The sequence below is a fragment of the Hakea prostrata genome, chromosome 1 (genome assembly GCF_041222555.1).
Source record: "Hakea prostrata isolate BN-2017 chromosome 1, UWA_Hpros_2, whole genome shotgun sequence".
Classification (NCBI taxonomy): Eukaryota; Viridiplantae; Streptophyta; class Magnoliopsida; order Proteales; family Proteaceae; genus Hakea; species Hakea prostrata.
Window position 1 is genome coordinate 23560348 of NC_142600.1, and position 27244 is coordinate 23587591.

At 38.6% G+C, this 27244-nt stretch overlaps 1 protein-coding gene and 1 non-coding gene across 5 annotated transcripts; both read left to right on the forward strand.

Moving 5' to 3' along the window:
• The first annotated feature begins 29 nt into the window (after nt 1–29).
• LOC149028363 (CwfJ-like family protein) lies at nt 30–27244 on the forward strand. 4 transcript variants are annotated; one of them, XR_016169991.1, is made up of 11 exons: nt 30–977; nt 13599–13665; nt 13802–14252; nt 14334–14476; nt 16827–17030; nt 17120–17698; nt 18475–18554; nt 18801–19143; nt 20176–20388; nt 25550–26184; nt 26267–27232. XR_016169991.1 is itself a non-coding variant. In XM_089136079.1 (10 exons), the coding sequence occupies exons 2-10, from the start codon at nt 13630–13632 to the stop codon at nt 25877–25879; spliced, it is 2379 nt and encodes a 792-aa protein (XP_088992205.1). In that variant the 5' UTR covers nt 30–977; nt 13599–13629; the 3' UTR covers nt 25880–27244. The 4 variants fall into 4 exon arrangements, 2 of the variants coding, with proteins under 2 accessions (XP_088992205.1, XP_088992206.1); XR_016169976.1 differs by having other exon boundaries at nt 26321–27229; XM_089136079.1 differs by having other exon boundaries at nt 25550–27244.
• Nucleotides 10731–10832, forward strand: LOC149028364 (small nucleolar RNA R71). The gene has a single exon (XR_016171302.1). It is a non-coding gene; the product is annotated as a small nucleolar RNA R71 (small nucleolar RNA).

Sequence of the window (27244 nt, forward strand, 5' to 3'; positions counted from 1 at the left end):
ATCAAGAGGATGTGAATTTAAAAAAAAAAAAAAAAGGAGACGAAGGGGACTCGGGGAAGGGACATTTCTCTTCTCTCTGTGCGTGCGTTTCGCAATTTCGCATCATACGGACTGCAGAAAGCGAAGGCAAATCCCGAAGAACTACCACTTAATCGACTGTGTATAGTCTATGACTTGCAGAGCCCTTTTTTTGGTTTTTTTTTTCGGTGGTTTGAAGTTTACTCGATGGGGTTTTAGATGAGAAGAAGATGGAAGACCTCAAATTCCCAATATTTGATTATTTTCCTGTTTAGTTGGAGCAATTTGTCATGCCCAGACGAGTGTATGAAACTCGGAAAGGAAGTACTTGCTTGATTTTCACTACTTCTCATGTGAATGAGGTTTTCACTTGTGGGTTTTCTTCGATTCGACTGTATTTCAATTGCCTTGGGCGCTAGGGGAGGAGGGGTGGAGGGTTCAGTAGGTTCGGTGGGAGCTGCGGTTGAGAAAGGGGTAAAACTTCAATACTTGGGTAGGAAGAATAGCGGCAACTCCTGAACAGGAAAAACGGAAAGAGGAAGTTCGTTCAACTCAAAATGAAATGTTTGTAACCGTCAGATAGGAATTTACCACATGTGTCAATGATCCAACGTGAAACCGGAGGAAACTGGAGCAGATAAAAATCCCTTTGCCGCGGCGGAAGTGTGGAACTTAATCTCTCTCTCCCTCGTTCGTTAAGGGAAAAAAAAAAAAAAAAGTCGTCTGTCCTCGATCTCTCTCGCTACGAGTTGGATGGTGGGAGACTGGTAGCGTCCTCCTCGTCAGCTGCTGCTTATGTGATTTCTTAAGTATAAGCCTGCTCCTATTCTCCTCTGTTCTTCTTCTTCTTTGCCCCGGCGCCCTTCTGCTCTTCTACCACTCGCCCTGCTAGGCGGCCACAGGTATCTCCAGCGTAAGGACAGAAGCCCATTCCGGGTTACCCGCTCAGAAATCTCCAGGTAAAACTTGAAATAGCAGTCATATATCTATGCTTTATTAGTAATAATAATTTGAGTTTTGTCACTCTGGTTGTGAGTTTTTGTTCTCCGGTTTGGTGTTTTGCGGTCTCAAATTTAATTAGGATTTAGGGTGCAATGGCTTCCATGGTATGTAATACGTTTTGGTGGTTAGATATTGGTCTTTTTTTTTTATTTTTTAAGTACAGTAGGGAATTCTTGTCTGTAAGCACTTGTTCGGGCTATAACATTATTTACAGGAATATGGGGGATCAACCGGATTCCTGCTTTTGATGTTTGTCTATTTTTGAGTTTTATTGTGAATCTTTTTCACTGTTTCAGTCCATCAATTGGTATAGTTCATTGATTGGTTTTTGAAAACCAATAGCAAAGGGATATTTGGTTGCAACAGACCTGTAAATAAACCAACTATGGGCTAAAACCAATGGGACCAATAGTTGATTGGTTTATCCATGTATAGGGTGATGGAGAATACAAATGAGTATATTTGCAGAGCACTAGTTACTGTTGTTGATTACCTGGGAGGTGTTTCCATGAATCTTGAATTTAGGCTTTCAAGGATTGATTGTTAAAGCAGGTTTGTGTCATCTATATACTAAATAATTATCATTTAGTCACAACATGCTACAAAAGGGGTGAAAAACCTAAAAGATGGCTAATTACTTCAAAAGCTCCATTACTGTTATGAATAAGAAAAATACAGCTGAAGTGTTCATTATTACTTGTCAATGAGCTTGAATGAATGATGTTTGTTTAGACTAAGATCTTTCATAAGTATAATGAGTAAAATCTGATCTAAAGAGGTGTCATGTCTTTTTGGTGATTATGAACCACACATGTTTAAATAATTGGTGCATGATAGAATGATTATTTATTAACTATATATACTGTCTTTTGTTTAAACCATTTCCTTACATATTTTGATCATTTGCATTCAGTTCCCCACCCATCAGTACATGTCTATGGTACTATACGATTTGAAGCCATACATATCTTAAAATCACCAGACAAGTACATTACTGATATGCGATACTTCAAAGCTTGGGTTTGTCTCCCTTTTATTTTGTAACTTTTTTTTTTTTTGGTGAAGATGTTGTGGAGGCTTTTGGTACCCATTTTGAACTATTTGGTCTTGGCCCTATAGGTGCTGAATTTATTGTTCAAGTTTTTAAGCAAACCGTGACAAAACTTTTTTTTTTGGGGTTTGTTGAGTGCTGTAATGAAATTTGAAGGGAATAGCAAATGAAAATACAGAGAGGAATCTTCCTATTAATCTTTTAGGGAAAGTTCCAGCATCAACCCTCTGCGTTACCCCCTAAAAATTAATGTTACCGGCTGACTTGCCCAATTTCTTAGTTACATACTAACACTCTTAATCTCAATTAGTTTTTATTCATCCATTTCCAATATTAGTCTCGTACTATAAAGGAAAAAGACAGTGAAGGATAAAAAATGAAAAAATATTCGTGGGAGAATAGAAATCATGTAGAAATGCAAGAATGGAAGAAGAGGAGGGGTTGCAAACCGTAGAGGAAGTAAAAAATGAGTCAAGTGTAGGTTTTTTCGCTTAAGTATATTCTTGTCTTTTTGAATAGTTTAACTTGCTTACATCGGTAGTTAACTGTGATTTCTTAACAAGGTTCAAAATCTCGGTTTGGAGGCTTTTGAAACCAACCTTGAAACCGAGACTGAAGTTTTGGAAATTTCTGTTGGAACTTAGGAATGTTCTTAGGTAGTTTTGGCACTAGGTTTCGGGGGTTTTACAAGGCTTTTTGGTCTATTTCTTGCATATTCCCTATTTAAAGCTTAAAGAACACAATGACACAGGTATTTTGCTTAAAAAATCAATGAAAAGTGTTAATTTAAGTGTTAGTCGAGAAATACAAACTTTGTAAAATTGAACAAATTGTATTGCATACATAATACATTAAATGTTTTATTCAAAATTATAAGCACAATAACCAAAAAGAAACTCTCAGGCTTCGGTTTGAAGTTGAATGCTTGATTGAATCCATCCCTTGAGACGTGTAGTACTCTAAATATTGGAAGCATGCTGTATCATGGTATGCCTATACTTCAAGAACTTTGTCACTGCCTTTCTATAGGTGCCCCTGTTAACATATGCTGTATACCCGGCCTAGGCAATGTGTCATTAGGCCATGGACTATAACTCAATGATAAGAAGCTCAATTGACATAACTAGGTGTGATGGTCTCCTGATGGATATTCAGGGATGGAGTCCTCAAATGATGCACTTGATCCATCCCCATGCCCATATGCAGACGTACTAATGGAATCAGCAGATGACCCGCCAACTCCACCATATGCTCCACTATATCCATAACCCCTATATGACACATATCTTACACTTTCCATGCCACTATCCTGGGATTTGGAATCAACAAATGATGATGGTCTCCATTATCTGGAATTTCTACCTCTAGGCTCATCCAAGCTCATGGATCCCATCAAGCTTGCCAAGTTGGCCATATCCATATGAACTGTCATCCCAAATTCCACAGTTATGTCTGTGACAACTATAGGTACGTGCACCATGATGTGAATCTGTATCGCATGTGTCAACTTAGACTCCCTTGTGAACCTTAATGGTGGTACATCCTCATGCTGAGAACTCACTCCACGTGGGGCTCAACTGGTGCTCGACCACCACTAAACCATTATTGTCATCATTCCCAGCACCATCATCATCACCGCCACAACTGTCATCATCATCTTCCCGGGCCTAGGTAGGTGGTTGTGTGGCATCATCATCATTAGTGTTGGAAAACTATAACTCATCTTCGATATTTCTTGATTGCATCGGGGTGTGGCATGAATGGATGGCTAGGGTATGTATGCACTTTCCTCTCTATTGCCAAGTCATAATTTACATCAACACCCTTCTCTTATGCAATATGCCTATTGGGCCGACCTCCCTCTTTATTTAGCAATGGCTCTTCTTTGTCCTTGACCCACTCAAATAGGGTGTTCTCATCATCACCTTTTGCCTCAAATATGTCAATCAACTCGATCGAGGCATTATCACGTTCCATCCCCTATCTAATATGCTACTCCCTTAGTTTCACATTGTATTACACATAGATAAGGTCTTCTAGCGCTTGGCACCCAATTGGTTCTGCATCTTTGAGTGAATGAGGTTGAAAGTGTTCCAATTGCGCTCACTAGTGACAAAACATATTTGTGAGAGTACTTTACATGCAATCACTGGCAAGTTTGGTGAGTTAGTCTCGTATTGCACATAGATAAGGTCTTCTAGCGCTTGGCACCCAATTGGTTCTGCATCTTTGAGTGAATGAGGTTGAAAGTGTTCCAATTGCGCTCACTAGTGACAAAACATATTTGTGAGAGTACTTTACATGCAATCATTGGCAAGTTTGGTGAGTTAGTCTCGTATTGCAGCCACCACTCAGCTACAACAAACATAAATAATTCAACTAGTAAGGTCATTTATAGCTTAAGTATAGGGGTAAAACTAAAAGAGAGAATATCTGGAGATTTGGACTAACCCATAGTGGTGGGTTCATGTGCCGATATTGCCACGGAGCAACTGGAACTCCCATTGGCATCCCTAAAGAAGGACTCCATTGGAGGAAAAAAAAAAGCTAGGTTAGCATAACCTTAGTTACTAACTAGTGTTCTCACAATCTTACCTCTGAATTGATGGTTGCATGTCATGGGGATCTGGTTGCATCATCTCCACTACAGTATGAACCACACTTATCAAATCTGCTTTATCCAAGCATAAGCTTATAGTGGTACTTGGGACATGCTAACAAGGAATAAGAGGAAATAGGATTTCTCTCGGTCTGGTCAAAACTAAAGAATATTTTTTGGCAGTTTACCAGTCTGGTTAAAACCAGACAATTATTTCGCCCATAGGATTTTGTCTGGGTTTTCAAAAAAACTTAGATCTCAATCAAAATTTCGGATGTCTTTCCTAACGGCAGGGGGTGTCATTGATATTTTTTCCTTAAATGGGTGTTTGACTGATAAATTGGGTAACTCAAGGTGGTGACATTAATTTTAGTAGGTAACTCGGGGGTGGCACTGAAAATTTCCCATCTTTTTATGAGATTATCTGTCAGCCAATGTGGAAAGGGATTTGCAACATTGGTAAATTCGTGTCTCATATTATGTGCATATTAAATGTGTATCCGACTTATGAATCAGTTGTGTGTATGTTGCTTACTACGATTTCATGACTAGAAATGCATTTTTTCAATGATTCTGAATTAAGCACATATTAAACGTGTTCAATACGTCAATACAGTTAGTTATGGAAAAAGGGGGAAAAGAAAAGAAACACCAAAACCCTTTGGCTTTTCCCTTTCGAGATTTCACTGCCTCTCTAGCTTTCGTGGGATGCTTCAGAGCTTCTATTTCTTATCCGACCGAAGGAATAAGTATTAACTTGAGAAAGGATGACAAGCTGCAGATGTTAAGGGGAGTCCAAGGTTGGAGAATGAAAACGGTGAGGCTTGCCTGGTTTTAGTTGCCGACCTCAAGAGGAAGCTGAACTCCATCACAAGATCTTTCTGGGTTGAAGTTTCTTTTCAACTTTTCGTGCAGACGGGCCCTCCTTGCAGTTGAGTTGGCCTCCAGAACATAATGCTACATCCTCCCTTAAAAGGAATCATAAACTTTGAAATTCTGTAACTACTTCCATCATTAGGATTTTCTTTGCCTTAGGAGTCAGATAAAAGAAACCCTAGCAGGTGAGTTTCCTCATTATGCTCTCTCTCTCTCTCTCTCTCTCTCTCTCTCTCTCTCTCTCTCTCTCTCTCTGTGTTGACTACTTTTCTCTACAAGTCTCCTTGGAAGATGAAAACCGAGCTGCTACCAACTTAGAACTAGTTAGGCCTTCCTCGGTTAGAGGAAAACATGTTTTGTCTTATTGTCTACTGTTGTGAAAAAAGTACAACGCAAGTGTACGCTGTCGTAACAAGTAATATAATGATAAAAAATCGATCCCTCGAAGACTATAGATTAAGTACCAAATTAATTATACCAATTTTATTTGAACAAATAATAAGAAAGATAATTATTCTATACTATATTGCAAATTGAAAGTTAAATTGGATTATTAATTGCTAAAGACCAGGGGATTTCCCAACCCATTCCCCCCCCCCCCCCCTTTTTATTTGAAATATTTTCCCCTTGGGATCCCCCCCCCCCCCCCTCCCCCCCCCTTAAAAATCCCCCCCCTCCCCCCCCACCATCCCCCCCCTCTTGGGATTACAACAACTAAGAAATCATTAAACGGGATTCCCAGTAACAACACACAAACCATGTAAAATATATCTATCCACATGTAATTCATGGCTTTTACTCCAATGAACTAAACACATAAATCCCCTCTCGGCCATTAGATTAACAAATCGGTTGATTAGTGGCCAATTAATCAAAAGCATAAAGAATAGGAGTAAAACCAATCAAAGGAAACAATATTCAAAATTATATTGATGAAGTCAAGAGTGAGAATTCAAAGATAGGCTACATCGATCCCTAGAAAACTAAATTGTTCATACTAGAAACTAAAACATTACAGAGGAGTTCAAGAACATTGAAAGAAGATCAAGAAAACTTATTCCCAAGATTCAGATCTCCAAAGCCAACCAACGCCTCCTGGTTTGATCTCTCCGCTCCTCCAAAGCTCCCAAAACGTCCTCCTCCTCTTCCCCGGAGTTTGCTCTCCTTTTATAGATTAATTAAACTCGAGTTTGAATCAAACTCGAGTTCTTATCCGACTTAACCAAGGAGTGTCTTGACGATGAATCGGACTAACTTAGAGATCTCCAATGCATAATCCCACCGTTGGATTTGAAGACCAAGAAGTCGTGAAGCTCTCCTCCAAAAATCAGCTCGACGGACACCATATGACCATCCGATGAAGATCTTGATCAAAACTGGACAGAGACACTCAAAATCGGGATTCTTCTATCCTTCTTATTTGAATTGGATTCTTCTTCCTCTTTTCCCTTCTTTGATCAAATCCTAAATAGGAAATAAAACGAGAAGCATGCAAGGACTCATTCTCTTTATGTTTTTGACTTGAGGTAGGACTCTTGCAATAATACCAGATTTGATTGATAATTTCCTACATGTAAAAGTAATAAATCTTTATTAGAATTTGTTAGGAAATATATAAAATCACCAAAATTATAGAAATTAAAGGAAAGGGTGCAACATATTCATTTTCATATCATATTAGGGTAAATTGATATAAACAATTGTAAATACATGGAAATATAGTTAATTAATCATATAAAATAATATGCATGAAATCAACTTATCAAATTACCCCCAACTTTAACATTTGCTAGTCCTCGAGCAAATATCAGGATCAGACAAACTCTCATTTTGATTAAATATTCAATCTTAATCAAGTTCAACCATAATTCAAAGAATGTATAAAATAAGCTAAATAAGAGATGAGTAGATAGATCACAAAAATCAAAAGTTTGACCCGTGTGTGTGTGTATACCTTAACCAATCAAGTGGATGCATGTTTGAGATCCCAAATTCAACCGACAACTCCCTAGTTTCAAGGTCAATTCTTATATGTCCAACCTATCATCCCTCTCTAATGAAGAGTAATTACTTATCCAAGGTCAAGAGGACTTGTGAAGGTGGAAGAAATGTAGACTAGAGCTGAAATACATATATGGAGATGATAACATTGAAGCACCAATTTTCTTTTCTTTTCTTTTCTTCCTTTTGCAAAAAGAAATAGCAATTTCATACTTTTTTTTTTTTTTTCAAGGTGATAACACATCTCCCAAGAAGCAGTCCAAGACATATCCTACACCCGTAACATGGCTCTCAAATTACTATCTATCCAAGCGTTGCGGTGGCCTTTGTCCCTAAGCCCCAATTGTGCAATGTTAACCCAGTGAGAATCCAAAAGGCTCACTCAGTGGCATTAACTACGGAGACCCGCAACTACAAAGAAGATCTACTCACAATGCTTTTAACCCTCACCATGCTTTTAACAATCCATATCACCTTCGGTCTATTCAAGGGATCACACGACTTGGGAGAGTCACCAATGAGATCTAACATATAAACCATATACATCTCCATATAGTGAATCATGGTATAGTAGAGGTGGAAGAGATTAGAAGAGAATATTTTTTTTTTTTTAAAATGAAAGAATAATGGCCTCTATCATATCCTTAAACATGGTGGCACTCATGAATTTCGCCTCAAGAAGAAATCTAGGTGGATTCTAATATGTTGACTGAACAAGAAAATTGCAGTCTCATTTGAAAATCCCTAAATGCAATAATTCAATAGCAAGGTTTAGTGCTCAAAGGGTCGCATAATTAAGGTTAAAGTGATTCACATACTCATCTGATATTTAGCAAAGTCATCATATTCAAAGAATTATAGATGAACACAACTAAAACATGAAATACTAAATAAGATCTAGAGATTTAATGTCATAACTTCCTTCTATTTTACTCTACTAACTAGACAAGTAAGCTTCAACCACTGATAAAAAGTTTTGAAATGATTTGAAAAATTCTGCTTTTGAAAAGAAATCAACATAGTGAGTCTCAACCCATAGACAGGAATCTTAGCATCCACCCCCAACTTTATAAAGGGCATTGTCCTCAATGCAACAAAAAAAAATCAAAATATTAAATGCCTGCAATGGGAAAGAAAAGTAATCAGATGTAAAGTAAGGTGAAAAAAACTCCCTTGATTCATAGCTTTAAGAGTGATGTAGTCCAAATCCGCCCCTTCTTTTCATTCTCCTAAAAAAAACAAATTATGGAAAAAGAAACAAAAAACATCGAATCTAAAAAAATTAACAATTGAAAAATCAAAGAAGTAGTAAAGAAAAACTTTGGGTTGCCTCCCAAACAGCGCTTGCATCATAGTTCGCAGCCAAACTACCCCCAACTTTAGGTCAAAGAAAAGAGTGACTTCTGGGGGTCGAAGACACTTCCAAAGTAGTGATTAAGTTACTAGCCATGGTCCTCAGTAGGAAATTTGTCAACATATATAGGTGATAAAGCTTCTAACTGCATCTCACATTCGAAAATTCCTTTATTTTCTGCATTTGTCACACCTACCAAACAAACTTCAACTGGATCAACTGGATAGCTTATTTGAAATACCTCCTTTGTACACCTCTCAATAGAATCAATTCTGAAGCAGTTATTGGCTTCATTTGGAAACTTGATGGCCTTGAATACATTGAATGTGATCTTTTCATCTTGTACTCTCATAGTAAGTTCACCTGTTTGAAGATCAATCAAAGTCCTCCCAGTCGCCAAGAATGGCCTACCAAGAATAATGGGTATGTCCTGGTCTTCTTCTATATCCAATACTAAGAAATCTGCTGGAAATATAAACTTGTCCACTTTAACCAAGACATCTTCAATGATTCCCCTTGGATATTTAATCGACCTATCTGCCATTTGAAGTGATACTGTGGTAGGTTTAGCTTCTCCAAGGCCTAGTTTCCGAAAATAGATAGAGGCATTAAATTAATACTAGCACCAATATCACATAAAGCCTTATTAAAATGAAAATTTCCTATAGTGCATGGTATTGTGAAACTCCCCTGGATCTTTTAGCTTAGGTGGAAGCTTCACTGAGAATAGCACCCATTCCTCCGTCAATGCCACAGCTCATAGTCTTCAAGTTTCCTCTTGTTAGCAAGAATGTCTTTCATAAACTTGACATAACTCGGCATTTGTTCCAAAGCATCCGCAAAAGGAATATTAATATGCAATTTTTTAAATACATCAAGAAATTTAGAAAATTGCTTATCTAGTTACGCCCGAACCGCCGAGGATATGGAATGGGTGGATTATAAGGTGGTGGATTGTCCGGAAACAATTTGGATTTTGGCTTCTCCTCCTCCTTAACGTATTCCTCTCGCATCTTTTTGCTCATCATGCACCGCCCGAAGAGGGTTCATTACTACGGCTTTCTTGAAAGGTTCCTCTAATACTTTTCCACTTCAAGCTCAATAGCATTTGCATACTCTCTAGGATTTGTCTCAAGATTGCTAGGTAGTGATCCTTTTTGCCTTTGATTCATCCCATGGGCGATTTGCCCCATTTTACTTCCAAATTTTTAATGGATGCAAAAAGATTCTGATTGGTGGTCTCTTGCTTCTGCATAAATTGTGAAGAAATTGTAGCCATTTTCTCAATAGCATCTTCCAATGGAGTCTTCTTCTGCAATGGTTGAGCTTGTTGGTTTTCAGGTTGTCTTTCAAGATCTTGATTGTTTTTCCATCCAAAATTTGGATGGTTTCTCCACCTGGATTGTATGTGTTTGAATATGAATTGTTTCGTCGGTTAAAGTTCCCCACATATTTTGCTTGCTCTAACTGATTTTGCTCAAAAGGATTAGCCATCTGACATTCATTGCTATAATGTGTTCCCTCACAATAGTTGCATATCACAGCTGGAGGTTTGGTGCCTTGAGTTGCTAACAACCCTACTTGCTTTGTTAATGCTTCAAGTTGACGGCCATGGCGCATAGGATCGGTCCATTCCTCTCGCAAAACTCTTCTTGGGGCAACTCTATCCCTTGGCCTTTGATATGCATTTGAGGCCATAACATCCAACAAATCAAAAATTTCTGTTGGATCCTTGTTCATGATTGATCCTCCCGCTGCAAAGATCTACTAATGTTCTTGTGGAATTAGATAGACCATTATAAAAAATCTGAATTTGCCTCCATTGTTCTAATCCGTGGTGTGAACATTTCCTTAGCAAGTCGTTGAATCTTTCCCATGCCTCAAATAGTGTTTCTGAATCATACTGCAAAAAAATAGAAATATCTGTTAATAAACTAGCAGCCTTAGATGGTGGAAAGAATTTTACCAAAAATTTTGAGCCATTTGATCCCAAGTAGTGATGGATCCGGTTGTAGAGAATGCAACCAACTCTTAGCGTTGTCCCTTAATGAGAAAGGGAACAATCTCAATCTTATGGCATCATCGAACGCCATTGCTCTTGAATGTGTCGCAAATGTCCAAGAACCCATCAATGTGAAGATTTGGGTCTTCACTAGGCAATCCAGAAAATTGATTATTTTGCACCATTGAATGATAGCAGCTTGATTTCAAAATTGTTAGCGCATAGGTGGACGCCTTATAGCTGTCCTATTATCTCTCACAGTTGGCGCAACATACTCTCCCAAAGTCTTGCGCCTTGGTGCTTCAACTTCAAGTGGTGGTGGATTATTTTCAAGATCCATTGCTCTAGAAGTGGAAGATGAATTTGTTCTATCTTTCTTTGCTTTTGAGTTCCTTCACAAGTTGCTTCAATTTCAGGATCAAAAGGAAGTAAATTATCGTTTCCTCTCCTTCTCAGCAAATCAGAAGACCCGAAAGAACTCCAATTCACAACTAAAAAATAAAATAAAATAAAATAATAGAAAAGAATAAAATGAAAAATAAAAGAATTCAAATTAAAACTAGCAATAATTGATATTGATATTAATCTAATAGTCCCCGCAACGGCGCCAAAAACTTGTTGTGAAAAAGTACAACGCAAGTGTACGCGAACAAGTAATATAATGATAAAAAATCGATCCCTCAAGACTATAGATTAAGTACCAAATTAATTATACCAATTTTATTTGAACAAATAATAAGAAAGATAATTATTCTAGACTATATTGCAAATTGAAAGTTAAATTGAGATTATTAATTGCTAAAGACCTAGGGGTCGATTTCACCATAACTAAGCATTCCCACCCTTTTCTCCCTCTTTATAATTTGAGAAATATTTTCCGATTGATAGTCGAGATTCCTTCCTATCTATTAGTCTCTCCAGTACTAATAGAAATTCCCTCAATTGCTAACCCACTATATTTCATGTGGATTACAACAACAAGAAATCATTAAACGGGATTCCCATGTAACAACTACACAAACCATGTAAATATATATCTATCCTACATGTAATTCATGGCTTTTACTCCAATGAACTAAACACATAAATCCCCTCTCAGTTCATTATGATTAACAAATCAGTTGATTAGTGGCCAATTAATCAAAAGCATAAAGAATAGGAGTAAAAACTCAATCAAAGGAAACAATATTCAAAATTATATTGATGAAGTCAAGAGTGGGAATTCAAAGATAGGCTACATCCGATCCCTAGAAAACTAAATTAGTTCATACTAGAAACTAAAAACATTACAGAGGAGTTCAAGAACATTGAAAGAAGATCAAGAAAAACTTATTCCCAAGATTCAGATCTCCAAAGCCAACCAACGTCTCCTGGTTTGATCTCTCCGCTCCTCCAAAGCTCCCAAAAACGTCCTCCTCCTCTTCCTGGAGTTTGCTCTCCTTTTATAGATTAATTAAACTCAGAGTTTGAATCAAACTCAGAGTTCTTATCTGACTTAACCAAGGAGTGTCTTGACGTATGAATCGGACTAACTTAGAGATCTCCAATGCATAATCCCACCGTTGGATTTGAAGACCAAGAAGTCGTGAAGCTCTCCTCCAAAAATCAGCTCGATCGGACACCATATGACCATCCGATGAAGATCTTGATCAAAACTGGACAGAGACACTCAAAATCGGGATTCTTCTATCCTTCTTATTTGAATTGGATTCTTCTTCCTCTTTTCCCTTCTTTGATCAAATCCTAAATAGGAAATAAAACGTAGAAGCATGCAAGGACTCATTCTCTTTATGTTTTTGACTTGAGGTAGGACTCTTGCAATAATACCCAGATTTGATTGATAATTTCCTACATGTAAAAGTAATAAATCTTTATTAGAATTTGTTAGGAAATATATAAAATCACCAAAATTATAGAAATTAAAGGAAAGGGTGCAACATATTCATTTTCATATCATATTAGGGTAAATTGATATAAACAATTGTAAATACATGGAAATATAGTTAATTAATCATATAAAATAATATGCATGAAATCAACTTATCATCTACAAATCTCCCAACTTTCTCCGGTTTTGCTGGTGTGTATAATTAGTAGGTAAGGATTTTTTTTTTTTTTTTCTCAATTAAAAAAATATTGATGTTGAAGGGTGAAGGAACGATAAGTCGAGTTGCAGATTGAGCTTGAAAATAAAACGCCGACTAGTAGAGGTTAAGCACCATCTTGTGACAATGAGTGTGTAGAGATATTTTTATTTTGTTTGGGTCATATTGTGTTCTAATGGAAAATTCCTTCAAGGCCCACCGTTCACTTAAGACGCAAGTGTATTTCACACCCATTTTCGAGGAGAACTGATTCTCTAATGTGACATTTTTTCTCAAAACCGTGCCATAACCATTTTTGTCAAGCTATCCATTTAAAAAAAATAAAAAAATCATTGTTGTAGAACAAGACCCTAGGCATCTAATCAGACATTTTCCATTCAACAATTTCACATGTTTCTATCACTGTTATAGAACTTATATCTTATATTTGTGACTTTGTTTGATGTTATCTATGATTCTATATAAGAATCAGCAAGGGGTGTTTATTATGAATGGGCTCGTGTTTGTTCCTTCAGCTTTTATCATGTTAATTTCCGTCTGAGATTAATTCAGTAAAATCATTGTTGACATGTTATGGTTTTGTTTATTAGGTGACGTACGTGTAGGGCAAAAGAGCATAATATGTTTGCTGGAGTCAAGTACATCCCAAGGGATCAGGTTGGTGCAATAAACCATCTTTAGATTTACTTGTCCTTTCAAAATCTTTTTATTATCTTTTGAATTCTATCCTTTATTTGGGTTTCTGATGACTTGATCTGTTTTATGTGTTTGATATTTGTTGTTTGGGTTCTAGGTAGAACCAGATGAGGCGAACTTAAAGAAATCTGGAAATAGGAAGGAAAGACATCGGAGGAAAAAAAGCTCTCATTATAGTTCTGATGACGAGCAAATAGAAAAAATTAGTAGAAGTTCTAGTAGGAAGAAGCATTGGTATTCCTCAGATGAACACTCCTCTTCTGTTGCTGGAAGTGAAAGTGAGAATGGTTCTGATTTTGATGAGAGGAAATATGAGAAGAGGAGAAAAAAGAAGATGTATGATGAGAGCTCACCCGATGAAGTGAGTGGTAGAGTCAAGAAGAGGTCAAAAAGAAGTAGAAAAAAACCAGAATCTGGCTCTGAAAGTGAAGGTGTTAATGATTCTTCTGGTGGCAAAGAAAGATCCAAGAAGGAAACGGGGAAAGATGGAAGTGAGAAAACTAAGAAAAGAAAAGATAGAAAAGCTATTGAAGAGGACGACTTATCAGGTATTCTTGTTTGGTTGCTAGTGTGGGTGTTCACTAGTTTGATCTCAGGGTTTGACAACTTGCTCTCTTTCTCATCTGTAGGTGATGGCCAAAAATCTCCTATAGACAAAAAGGAACAAGCAAGGAAAGAGATGGGATTAGATTGGATGGTTAAACCTCTACCAACTACAGAGAGAATGCCTACTCAAGCTACTGATCAGGCAGAATTGCCCAAGGTTGAAGAGGTATGTCCTTATTTAGCAGAAGTTTGAGTTCTCTTTATTTTTAGCAATTGCAATAGCATCTACTGTCCCCACCTCCCTCCCTCCCTTCCTCCCTCCCACTCAAGCTCATCCCCCTTCTCCCCTTCTCTGCGCAACCTTCCCCAACCCCCTGCCTTGCTGCTGCATCAATTCAGTAGCACCCCCTAGGTCCAATGACTCCCTTGACCTCTTCCTCTGCCCCTTCACCCCTTCCCCTTAACACCTGCAGACCTCCCTCCCCCTCCTCCTTCCCTTCGGCTACCTTAGAGCCCCACCCCCTGTAGCTTCCTTGTCCCAGCCCAATAGGCTGCCATCTCCCTTTCCTTAGAGCCGCCCCTAACCCTAGGTCTTGCTCCTAGTGTTGTTTGTCTTTTTAAACGTAGTTTACCCAGTCTATAAAATTCTGCACTTCCATCTTCTTCATTGAGATTTCTGCAGAACTTTTTTATTTCGGGAAAACACCCTAAACCTGACAAAATCCAGATCTGAAGAACTAAGTACAGCAGTGTTTTAGAGCATTAAAACAACCTCAGGCCCCCTGTTTCAGCCTTCTCCATCACTGGAATTTCCTGGGCAAACCCTAAGGCTAGGGAAATTACTAAGATACCCCTAACCCTAGACCTGGTTCTCATCACTACCCATCCAAAATCATTTAAACTTGAAAACATTATTCTGAGGATCAAAATATAAATTCCTTTCAAGTTTTATCCCATTCTGCTTACTTTTCTTACCCATATTGAGAAATTTATCAACCTCCCATGGGATGGCTTAAAGTATCATTCATACCCTAAATATCCTTATACCTTGGTCCATCTATATCCCATCAAACAAAGCCAAACCCCAAGCAGGGAATTAGAACATAATTGGTAGGAACCAATTGGGAAGCAACTAGCTGTACACCCTAATTGATACCCTAGTTTTGGGCCTGGAATTCAAATCTAGCCCTAGAGATCCTTGAAGCTGCAGCCCTATTTGAAAAGGCTGCAATGCCTAGGTTCTTGTTCCCCCTGTTTGCTGATGACTGCACTTATCTGCATCCTGCGGAAGCATACAAGAAATTCTATACCAACTTTATGATGTTGGAAACCTACTTGATACATGCACATATTACAACAGTTCAAAATTTAGAGCAATGTAGTCTGTATTTTCTTTTTTGTTATTTGAACGTCAGAATGATGTATAATACAGTTGAACTCTTTAGAGTTTGATGTATGTGAGACTTAAGCAAGTCAAGTGAAATTGTGACTTTGTAAACTGTGTTTAGGTTGATGATTTGCATCTTTTCATTTCTAATTGTTATGACTTACTGTACATCTTATGTATGCCATTAGTGCTCTCCATTACTAGTGTGTTTAGAGGAGGATATTTTAAGATTTTAGTACCTCATATGCTTATTTAGACTTATTTTCTTCAAAAGCTGATAGTTCCATTGTGTTCAAAAGGCCCAAAATAGGCTGTGTAACAAGTTTCTGACCCAGGTTCAATAATCCACCAAGATGGCCAAATGAGTTGGCAGACAAAAATTACCCCAAGTTGGCGAAATCTGGGTCCAGCTTGGGCTTTTGGAGCCGGGGTTACGGTACAGTTTTGGTAAAACATCACTTTAGTCTGACCAAACTCAATAACTGATAGCCTTTATAAATAATTTTTAGATTTTTTTGACTTCATTAATTTTTTTTGGTCGGGTGGGATGGGCCAGAGGTTGGATTACTACCTGTTTTCTGAAGCCGATAACTCAAGAGCCATTTGTTTTGGTGCTGCTCTGTATATAAATGTATCTGTGTATGCTATTTGGGTACAGAAATATGGAACATATCATTAACATTGGATGGTTTTGATTGAGAAGGTTGCAACTGCAATATGTGAAGTTGGCACTTATGACAAGTGCAATCCTAAGAGCTAAACACTCAATTTCTCATGAACCCATCATATCAAAGTCAAAATTAGGTGTCACACCTAGTTCTTTCAAGCCAAAAGCAAGTAAAAATCCATACTGGAAAACTTAAAATCAATTCTTTACCCATGTGGATCTGCATTTTATGTTTGAACTGTCGACCAAGCACTTTATGACTTGTCCTCGTGAGCGCAAGTCAAGTGAACCATGGTTCTGGGGATCATCCGAACCTCAACCTAAGCTTAAGAGATAAGGAAAATCTAGTCAAGACTTGGGAGCTCAGGGTGGGCTTGGTTTAACCCTGGCCCGAGTAACTCTGAAGGTAAATGTGAGAACTGGGGTTTGGTTGTAGTTTTGCTTTTTGTTTGAATATTTAACGCTGATGCATTATGTATGGACTTTTTGTTGGTTGCATATCATTCATTTGTGGGTTTGCAGGTAAAGAAATCCAATCCCAGAGAGCTTAATCCGTATCTGAAAGACAATGGAAGTGGTTATCCTGATGAAGGAAATGGGACAAATATTGGTGGGAAGCAGCTCTTGTCTTCTTCAGTTGTTGGAGATGGTGGAGCCAGCTGGCGACTGAAGGCATTGAAGCGTGCGAAGGAGCAAGCAGCTAGGGAAGGGCTCAAACTTGAGGAGGTACATTGACTCACCTTTTGTTGCAAAGCTGCAGTACTCTGGGTTATTTACGTTTGACGATGATGCATATAATTACATGATTTTTCCAGGTTGTTGGAGAACGTTGGGGATCTCTTGGTCAACTGGCTGTTTCTGCGGCATCTCATGCAGCTGCTCCTTCTCATGCTCATTTGGGTGCCATAAAAGATAGGAAGAGAGGGATAGCTGAAAAACATAAAACTGTGGTAGATGACCAAAGCAAGACTCCAGAAAAATTACCTGGGAATGGCCGAGAGTATTTAAAGGATGTATCTAGCCGGCATCCTGAGATGAAAGAACCTAAATTTCATGATTCATTATCCTGGAGGAAGAGGAAGGGTCACAAAATGTCTGCTGAGGATGCTGGGCTTATCTCTACTGCGGCATCTAGCTTAAATAAGTTTGCGAACGATGGAAGCTTTATTGTTGAATTTGCTCGTCACCAGAATAAAAATGATGGTTCGCCAGGTTCGTCTCATTCAGATTATGATAGGCATCAACATACGGACTCAGCAGTGGTTATGCCGAAGACTGACAAACCTAATGAAGATAGTCCTGTTGTCACACAAGGATTGAGTGTAAATCAGTTGGCAGCAAAGGCATTGCAACTTCGCATGAAAGGAAAGAATGAAGAAGCCGACAGATTAATGGTGAGACATGAGACTTATACACAATGTAGTTTTTGAAAGTTTGGTACCTTTTACTTCGACTACTGTTAGTGAGTTATTCCTTTTTAGTTGCTAGTAAATGTTGTAATTATGGGTGTAAATCGTTTATGGCCCATGATGCAATTTTTTTTTCTTGAGTATAGAATTGCATTGAATCATATGCTTCTTTCTCTTTTTGGAAGGTTATTCATTTAGGAACTCGTTACAATGCGGATATTATCTTGTCACAGACCTCTCAGAATAAACTTTTAACTGTTACTGTAGACTTCTCTACTGGAGTTGACCTGAAACAGCATATTCTTGATTGAGCACTTAAATCTCTTTGGCCTAAATGTCTATTTGTAAATAGCTTTTGACTTGGACCCTATAGGCAATTACTTCATCTACTTTTGTCTCATGACTCTGGAAATGGGTTGACATGATGCATACAGCCTAAATTTCATGATCAGAGTGTTATTGGAAATGGGTTGACATGATGCATGGAACCTAAATTTCATGATCAGAGTGTTCTTGGAAATGGGTTGACGTGATGCATAGAGCCTAAATTTCATGATCAGAGTGTTGTTGGACAAATTGCATGCCTTGTTCTGCATTTAAATATTTTGGCTAGAAACCATGGCATCTAGTAGTTGTTTATTTTATTTTATTTTTGCTGCCAGTGGGGGATTGTGGCTGTAGAGAACATTAATGGACAGATATTCTGGAGGATTGAAGTGTTAGTTGTTAATCTTGATTACTAAATTTCTTGCATTCTGCAGAAAGAAGCAGAGAACCTGAAGGGGAAGCAGGATGGTGGAGATAAATTTGTTCGCCAGGGAGCCAGGGAGACTTCAGGAAGGTAGATTTATATTCCGACAATCGAGTGCCTCTTATATTTTGTTTTATGAGCATAATCATTTTTGTGAAACTGTAAATTGTTAACCTTTGCATTTTGTTTTTGGCAAAATTTTCCTGCCTTAATTTATCACCTTTATTGACTCAGCACTGCCTCCTACCCAACACCCAAAAAATAAGGTGGGAAGTAGAACAAAAACATACTCTGAATTGATATTTGATACTATTATATTTATTTTTTTGACAACAGGGGCTTGTTGACAGATGTTTCTCTACAGAAGAAGAAAAATGAGGACGACGCTGATATGCATTTAGCTCAAAAAATAGTGCAAAACAAAAAATTCAGCCTGTCTGGTCAGGCAGACGATGAATATGACTTTGATGATGGCCCTAGAAGAAAACAAAAGCAAAAGAAAGGAGAGGAGAGTAGGATTTCAAAGCGGATCTTCACTCAGCAAGAGCGCTGCCAGTTCTGTTTTGAGAACCCTACAAGGCCAAAACATCTTGTTGTTTCAATAGCAAATTTCACTTACTTGGCGCTACCACCTTGGCAGACTGTTGTGCAAGGCCATTGCTGCATTTTACCTATGCTGGTCAGTGCATTATATGTCTCTTGTCTTTTCATTTTGTTTGGTTTCTGTACTAGCTGAATAATATGCTGCTGAGAGGAAGTTATGCAACTTCTCCAGCAATTTAATGATTTTGTGCCACATTGATCACCCACTGAAGTGTAAAGACTACCAAGACCCAAGGTTACCTCTTACTAATTATATGAAAGCACTACCTGATTTGAATCACAGCTGACCATTAAACGTGGTGGCTGTTCATTCTTTCATCAGTGATGCTACATCCAGGAACGCCCTGTCATTTTTTAACCAGAGCTAGTTCTGTACTGACAAGGATCGAAACTTGGTCTCAACTCTCAAGGTCGAAACCATTGAATTTTCCCCGGCCAATACAATGAGGTGGTTTTGAGTCACTAGACCTGCTTTTGGCATCCTCCTTGCCGTTAAGGTAGTGACTTCGGCATGGCCATCTCCATAGTGTGACAGGTGGTGTGTACAAGGCCCGGGAACGAATTCACCCCTGTACGGTTGATCGGTGATTACTAGTGATTCTGGTTTCATGCAGGCATGTTGCAGCCTGCAATCCGAACTGATGAGGGTTTTTTCATGTTAGTTAAGGGACGTCTCCTTAGGTTCCTGCACTAAGATTATACACTCACTAAACTAGAACTCTCACACAAAGGAGAAGGCGGAAGAAGCGGTCTATGATAACAATTTTCATTGATTGGGGATTTTTACCCGTTCTCAGCTGAGATCTTGGTTGATCTCGGTTTTTAAAGGAACCGGGATCCCTATCGAGATTGAGATCTCAAACCATGATATTGGCGTGTCTTTTTTTCCCCTCCTCTCTCTATTGCGGGCGAGGGTGTTAGGCATATGGCATTTACTTACAGATACATGACAGAAAATTTGACAACCACCCACACAGCAGTCTTTTGGCTATCCAAGAAAATTTTGCGCTTTTTTTTGTTTGTCTCCTTCTCCCCCCCCCCTCCCGCCCCTTCTTTTTCTTTTTCTTGTTGGGATTTGGATGGTGATGTTTATCTTTCCCATGTACAGCATGAATCAGCCACAAGAAATGTTGACAACAATGTGTGGGAAGAAATTCGCAACTTCAAGAAGTGCCTTATCATGATGTTTGCAAAGCAAGAGAAGGACGTAGTATTTCTTGAAACTGTTACCGGATTAGCGCAGCAACGTCGCCATTGCTTAGTGGAGTGCATTCCTTTACCACAGGGTATTGCGAGGCAGGCTCCTCTTTATTTTAAGAAGGTCAGCTCTTTTATTTTATCACTGGGTATATCATAGTGCTGCTTACTGTATATGTGTAGTTAGTGAATAATGTCCTTGGATTTCTGGCTTGAAATATATGGTAAAATGTTTTTTTTTCTTTTTCTGGAACTTCCTTTCCCTTTTTCTGGATGAAAGGACAAAATTAGCTGAAAAAGGGAAAAGATTGTAAAGGGATGAAGTTTCCCATATGGGCTATAGTAGAAGGCTGGAAAATTCTTGAAGTATCGAGGAAGCTTATTCTTAGCTTCATCGGACTGGTTTAGGATAGTTTTGCAATTGCATTGTGTAGTCATCATGCCAAGCCAAGCCAAAACACTAGGTTGGGTTGCACATATTCAACTATTTTTCTAATTCAAGCTATTGGTCCTTTGTTCTTTATGTCTTGGCACCTTGATACATAAGGTGATTGTATGCTTTGGCAACTATAAATTGAACATTTGGCACTTGTTTTTGTAAATCAGAGAATAGGCAAAGAAGAGCCGCTAGGTTAGATAGGAAGAAGAAGAAGAAGAAAGATTAGAGCCCTTGGAGGCCTTCCATGATTTGTAAGCCTCCAATAAAGCAACTCTTTTATAGAAAATCAATACGATTACAGTTCTAATAAAAGAACTCCAAAAACAGTAAGAGATGATACAAAGTAGGGAAAACTTGGGCATTAACTCAAAATTTCATCTTCCCCTTTTTATCCCTGACTTCTAACACTCCCTGATGTAAACCAAATCCGGGACCACCTAATGAGGGCCCAAAGGGCTTGCCAAGTGTCCTATGCCCCTCCCAGCAACCCAGAGAATTTTGGCCTACACCAGGGGTATTTTGGTATTTTGCATATTTTTGTTGAGTCCAACCCAGGGTTCCATTAGGTTCAGTTTTTGTGTGGGACCCTAGATCTACTTTTTTTTGAACTTGAGTCCTTATTTTGCAAGTTATTGAAGAGTTCCTGTTAATGTTGGATTCTAAGTTTGTGAAGGAGTCCATTAGGGTTGTCCTATTCCTTGCAATGAGCCAACGTCTATTCTTAGAATTCAAATTGGAACTCTCTAGAATTAGTTGGGAACGTTCCTTGTGTGAGTTAAAGTCGTAAGAGTTTTAGTTTGATTTTGCATGCAAGTTAGAGTCCAAGTCTAATTTATTTTCTAAAGTTAAGTCTTGACTAATTCCTTACAGTAGGCTATAAATAAGCCTTCAAACCTTGTAAACAGCACCTTGATTCGATGAATAAAAATATTGATTGATTTTGGAGGCAATCCAAAGAGGTCATTGATTCCCTTGAGGGGCTGGCAGCTACTTTCAAGCAAGTTATTTTCTGCAGAATTTCTGAATACAGCATTCTTCTTCAACCTTAAGTAAGTACCATTCCCAACCCCAACCTAGCCCTTCACTTCTTCTTCTCTTCCACTCGCAACCCTCCCTCATCATCCCTCTCCATGGCAGACTATTCCAGCCCCTCTCCTACCCCCTTCCCTGTTCCTATACCCCACACAATCCTTCCCCAATCCTCCTTCCCTAGCGTAGCAGCCACACCCCTCCCCTTTCGACTCCATTATTCCCATCCAGTTACCTTCCTTTTCCCCTATGGGATCACACCTAGCCCCTGACCCAATCCCTACTCTTATTTTCCATCAAATGACCTAAACCCTAGTACTTCTATAAGTTCAGGACTTCCATCTTCTTCATTAAAATTCTGCAATTCATCTTCTACCTCTAGACCTAAACCCTGGTTCAACATTAACCCTCAGCCTTACTCCAAGACTACTTAGGGTTAGTATCTCCTACGGCTACTCTACTTCCCCTACCAAATCCTGGCCCTAGTTTGGCTTCCTCAAGAGTCCCACTCCAAGTAAGAAACCTAGGTGAAATATAAAATAAATTAACAACTACAGCATAAACCCTAGGCTAACCGAACCCTAGAAACCCTCCAACTAATCCTAGATTCCTTTAAACCCTAAGCCTAATTGCAATTCCAGATCTGAAACTATAACTACAGTAGGGTTTCAAGACTTCGATATCTCTCCGGATCATCAAGAACGTCTCTACCTTTCTGGTGTAAGTTTCACATTTGGATTCATAAGAGTAAAAGGTTTAGAACCAAGCATTGCTCTCTGTCAACAAGTCAATTTATGTGAACAAGATCCAGGGCCACCCATAGAGGGCCCAGGGAATTTACCAATACGCTGCAGCCCTACCAGCAACTCAGGGAATTTCAGCCAGCCCAGAGGTATTTTGGTAGTTTTTCTGTTCCCCAATTGGGTCTACTTAGGGTTGAGTTGGGCCTAGTGTGTTTGTAGGAACCTAGTTCTACTTTCATTTTTGAGTTTTGAGTCAGTAAACAACTCTTTATTTATAGAGATCAACATGATAACAGTTCTAATAAGAGTACTCCATGGAACAGAATAAGAGATTGACACAAACTAGGAAACTTGGATTCTCAAGTTTGTCCTTGATGCTAACTCAAGATCTTACCTTTCCCTTTTTACCCCTGACTTCTAACAGTTCTGACAAGCTTGTGAACATAGCAGTTTTGCTCGTGTTGGAAAGCCTTGTTTATACGTTAGTCTTTCTTCTCTAAGTTCTGTTGTCCTGGTATTCCAAAACAAGTACATTCAATGATAACTTTGTCAAGCTAAATTGAAGCAACACTTGTGGAGCTTCACCTTTGCTCCCGCTTCTGGAAAAGAAACACATTTCATGACTTGTAAAGAAGAATATAGTTCAGTAACTCTAGATAGGTTTAAGTAAGAGTTGGACCTGAATAATAGAAGAAGAAATACAAGGAAACAATGGTTTCAACTATAATTGACGGATGATGCCTGCTGATGCTTGTTTGATCCTTTCCAGTTTGAGCATTTGTTAAAGATTCTGACTTTGGAAGCTTTCTGGTTCTTTGGTACTAACTTTTGCTTATATTATAAAGTAATTGATTTCCTGTATGTAACAGTTCTTCGAGAATTATTGAGACTAGGAGACCAAAAAACATTATTAAGTATATCTAGTGGTTTTTGAAGAATTCAATGAGACTAGAAGACAACAAACATTATGAAAGCTTCCAGAAATGATTGATCATAGATGTGTGATGTGCAACCCAATTTTAGGGTTAGGTTTTTTGATGATTTCCCTATATTTATAAGACTAATATTAGGGAATGTTTGGGATGGTTTTAGGGTTCACAAGGGTTGGATGAAAGCTTAGAAGAATTCGGCCAGGCTTAGGGTTAAGGGGCTGAGGGTTCTAACTTGAAAACCTTGCTCTAATGATAGTTTCAGATCTGAATATAGAAGTTAGGGTTTAGAAACTGGGGTCTTAGGGTTTCGGTTAGGTTAAGAATGGTCTGTTCTTATTTTGTAATTTTAGGTGTAATTCTGATGGGTGTTGGTTTAGTTGAGGTTTCCTACTTGGAGTGGGACTCTTAGGGAAGTCAGTTAGTGTTAGTATTTGGAAGGGGAAGTAGAGTAGGTGTAGGAGATGGTAAACCTAAGTGGGTTTGGTGTGTGCTTGAGGGTTTATGTTGAACTAGGTTTTAGGTCTAGACTGTCTAGTGGTTGAAGATGATTTGCAGAATTTCAATGAAGAAGATGAAATGCAGAATTTTGTTAAGTGTTAGAGTTTTAGACTTTAGATGGAATTAATAGTAGGGATGGGATGAGGGGTGATATGTGATCCAACTAGGAGAGAAAGGGAAGGGAAGGGGGTGGGATTAAGGAACTAGCAGGGGAGAGGTGCTGCTGCTGCTGCCATAGGGAAGAAGAGAGAAAGAGAGCGCACTGAGAGGGTCAGAGAAGAGAGGGGGGTGTTGTAGGTAGGGAAAGGGTAGGGCAGGGTCTAACAGAGATTGTGAAGATGGGGGAAAGGGCTGGGGTGTCATGGGCCTTGGTTGAATGACGCTGCCAGAGTATGGCAGCAGGGGGGGAAATTAGGGTTGTGCAGGGATGGGGAAGGAGCTGGGAGCGCCTTCAATTGAAAGGGAAGGGGTGGGGGAGCCTTGCGAAGGTAGGGGAGAGGGAGGAAGGGGTTGGGGGTTGCTGGACTTGGATTTTTGTTGGGAGCTTGCTGAAATTTCCAAAGAAGAGTGCTAGATAAAGTTGCTGATCAGCATTGAAGAAAGCTTTACTTAAAATCCGCCACGGCCTCTTCAAACAGGAACCATGGTCCTCAAACTTAATATTCTAATTCAAATAATCAGATTCACTTTTACAAATAAAGAATAGGCTATTTTTAGCCTATTAAAAGACTCTAAACTCAAGTGGGACTCCTTTATAGGATAGGATCCCATTACATTCAATCACAACCATTAATAATGACTCTAATTTACACTTGCTGAAATTAAAATTCTAATTAACTAAAGACTCTAACATGTGCTGAAATCTATCCAACTAAAGATTCTAATTGACATATGCTGAAAATTAAAGAAACTGAAGACTCACATGCTGAAATTAAAACTTAATTAACTAAAGACACGCTGAAATTAGGGATTAATTAGTCTAAGGGGGAATAAGGTCAAAATTGCCCCCCCCCCAAAAAAAAAAAAAAAAAAGGGTTCGGCCAGACTAGGGAGGCTTCCCTCTTTGGGTGGGTTTTGGATTCAAAAGTTAGGGTTTTGGCCGGGGGGTGAACTTTGGTTCTCATCAATGTGTCTTCTGACTTCTATCAGCCACATTTACTTCTGTAATGGGGATAAAGAACCCTACCAGGCTGTGTTTCACCTGCAAGACAATATTATTGTAAATGCAGAATACCCCTTCCCTACTAATGCTCTTATTTGTGCTGTAATTAGTCTCTTTGCTGCAGGGCCATGTTCCAAGGCAAAGAGCCATGTCCCTATCTTAAATTACTGATGAAATTTCTTTAATTTTATGTTGGATTTGTTATTAACAATGTACTTTTTTACGTTGGCAGCTTGTCATATGACAATCAGATATCCCTAGATGATCATGATTCACTTGTATATGACTAATTTGCTTGGTTAATTTTTGCTTTCTGTCATGGAACCTGCTTTGATTCTGTTGCAACCTGTCTTCTGGTCACCTTGCATATCCAGGAAACACCATTAACCAAAAGCCTCTATTTGATTATTTTATTTTCTATTTCATTTGTTATAATTTGTTTAGTTTGGTTTTCATGGACGATCAAATGTTTGGTTTTTCAGGCAATTGATGAAGCTGAAGATGAGTGGAGCCAGCACAATGCAAAGAAGCTTATTGACACTAGTGAGAAGGGGTTACGTGGTTCAATCCCTAAGGACTTCCCGTACTTCCATGTCGAGTTTGGTCTAAATAAGGGGTTTGTTCACGTAATCGATGATGAAAAGCAATTCGAAAGCAGCCTTGGATTGAATGTTATCAGAGGCATGCTGCAGCTGCCAGAAGAAGACATGTATCGTCACCGGAAGTATGGATCAATGGACACACAAAGACAAGCAGTTACTAGCTTTGTCCAAGAATGGGAGCCTTTTGATTGGACAAAACAGCTTGAATGACTGTCAAATCTTTCACGTGTATGAAACCTTTGGTAACTAAATCCTTTAGTGTGTGCTCAATGGTTATACATGTGTGGCCATCCTTGAACCAGCAATTGTATCATAGGCGTGATGTCATCTGCTAATTCATAGCAAATCCTTGCTATGAATCTCCTAAATGCATGTATCCCTTTCTGTGGAAGAATTCTGGTTATTTTTCATCCATATTCTGCTAGTACCCCTTTGCTGATCTAATGTTCGTTTGGTGAGCTGGAAACAGTAAGAGTTATTTGATCTATGATAACTTCAACCATATACAGTATCAGGTAAGTTTCTATATTACCTGGGCCTGTTTTTTTCTCTTGTTTGGTAAATCTTTGTATAAACCTCGACCTTTATTTGGTTAAGGTGCATCGGAGATGGATATAGGGGTTGAACATGACATGCAATATCTATTTGCAGAGAGGGGATGCTATAGGTGAATTCCAGCTTAACGAAGGCATGCCATTTATCAGACTTGGCATATTTAGCCATCAGTGATTTGAGGACTTCCTGTGGCGACAGTTCCATACTTTCTGGATGGTATTCCTTTGAAAGAGAAGGTATGAGGAGAATATAATATTGGCTCTCAGACCATGCTCCATCAGGCAAGCTCAGACTCTTGTTGGCTCAAATATTGAACTTACCAGGCCTAGAGTGTCCATTTCTTGGTTATGGATGGTGAACATACTAGCGAAAGATCTGGTTGACCTGTGATTAATTTAGTTGTAATTTTAGTCTTGAACAATTTATTTTGGTTCAAACTCTTGACCTCATACTATGAGGTCGTTGGTCTTTGCTAACTGAGCCAACCCCTTCGGGTTAGATTATTGGTATTCATTTTCAATGTATCCAAGAAATATATGATCTCATTGTTGTGTATTATCTATACACAGGCTTTATACTTTGGTTGTCCAGGTTAGTGTAGTTTTCCCCCCTCCCTCCATTGTAATTAATCTTGGTTTCCTGTTGATGTCTTATAAATGTGTATCTACCACAACTATGATCATAACCCCCTTACCAGATAATTTTCTGAAGGTAGGGGACTTGATTCATCTTCTTATTGAAAACCTATTGGGTCTAAAGTTTTTTGACTTGTTAGTCTCAAAAAATTCTTTTACCGTTAAGCACTATGGCTAATTATCTTCCTGCTCAAAAGTCTCTTCTCCTAATCTGTTGCAAGGGAAGCTTTGAATCGTAATCTTTATTAAACCAAGCGATTACATTATGTAGATAGAAGAACTCAAGAACTTCACTGTTGGAGATGGCTAGACACTGAGAATGGCTGTCCAGGTTTTAAGGGATTGTGGGTAAATATACCTTTACACGCTACTCTATCAAAAACCA

What these genes read in the sequence shown, in the direction of transcription:
- LOC149028363 (XM_089136079.1), top strand. Translation starts at nt 13,630, where the DNA reads ATGTTTGCTGGAGTCAAGTACATCCCAAGGGATCAG. An exon ending in AATTGCCCAAGGTTGAAGAG is followed by an intron (nt 14,477 to 16,826) that starts GTATGTCCTTAT and finishes GTGGGTTTGCAG; the next exon opens with GTAAAGAAATCCAATCCCAG. An exon ending in AAGAAGCCGACAGATTAATG is followed by an intron (nt 17,699 to 18,474) that starts GTGAGACATGAG and finishes TGCATTCTGCAG; the next exon opens with AAAGAAGCAGAGAACCTGAA.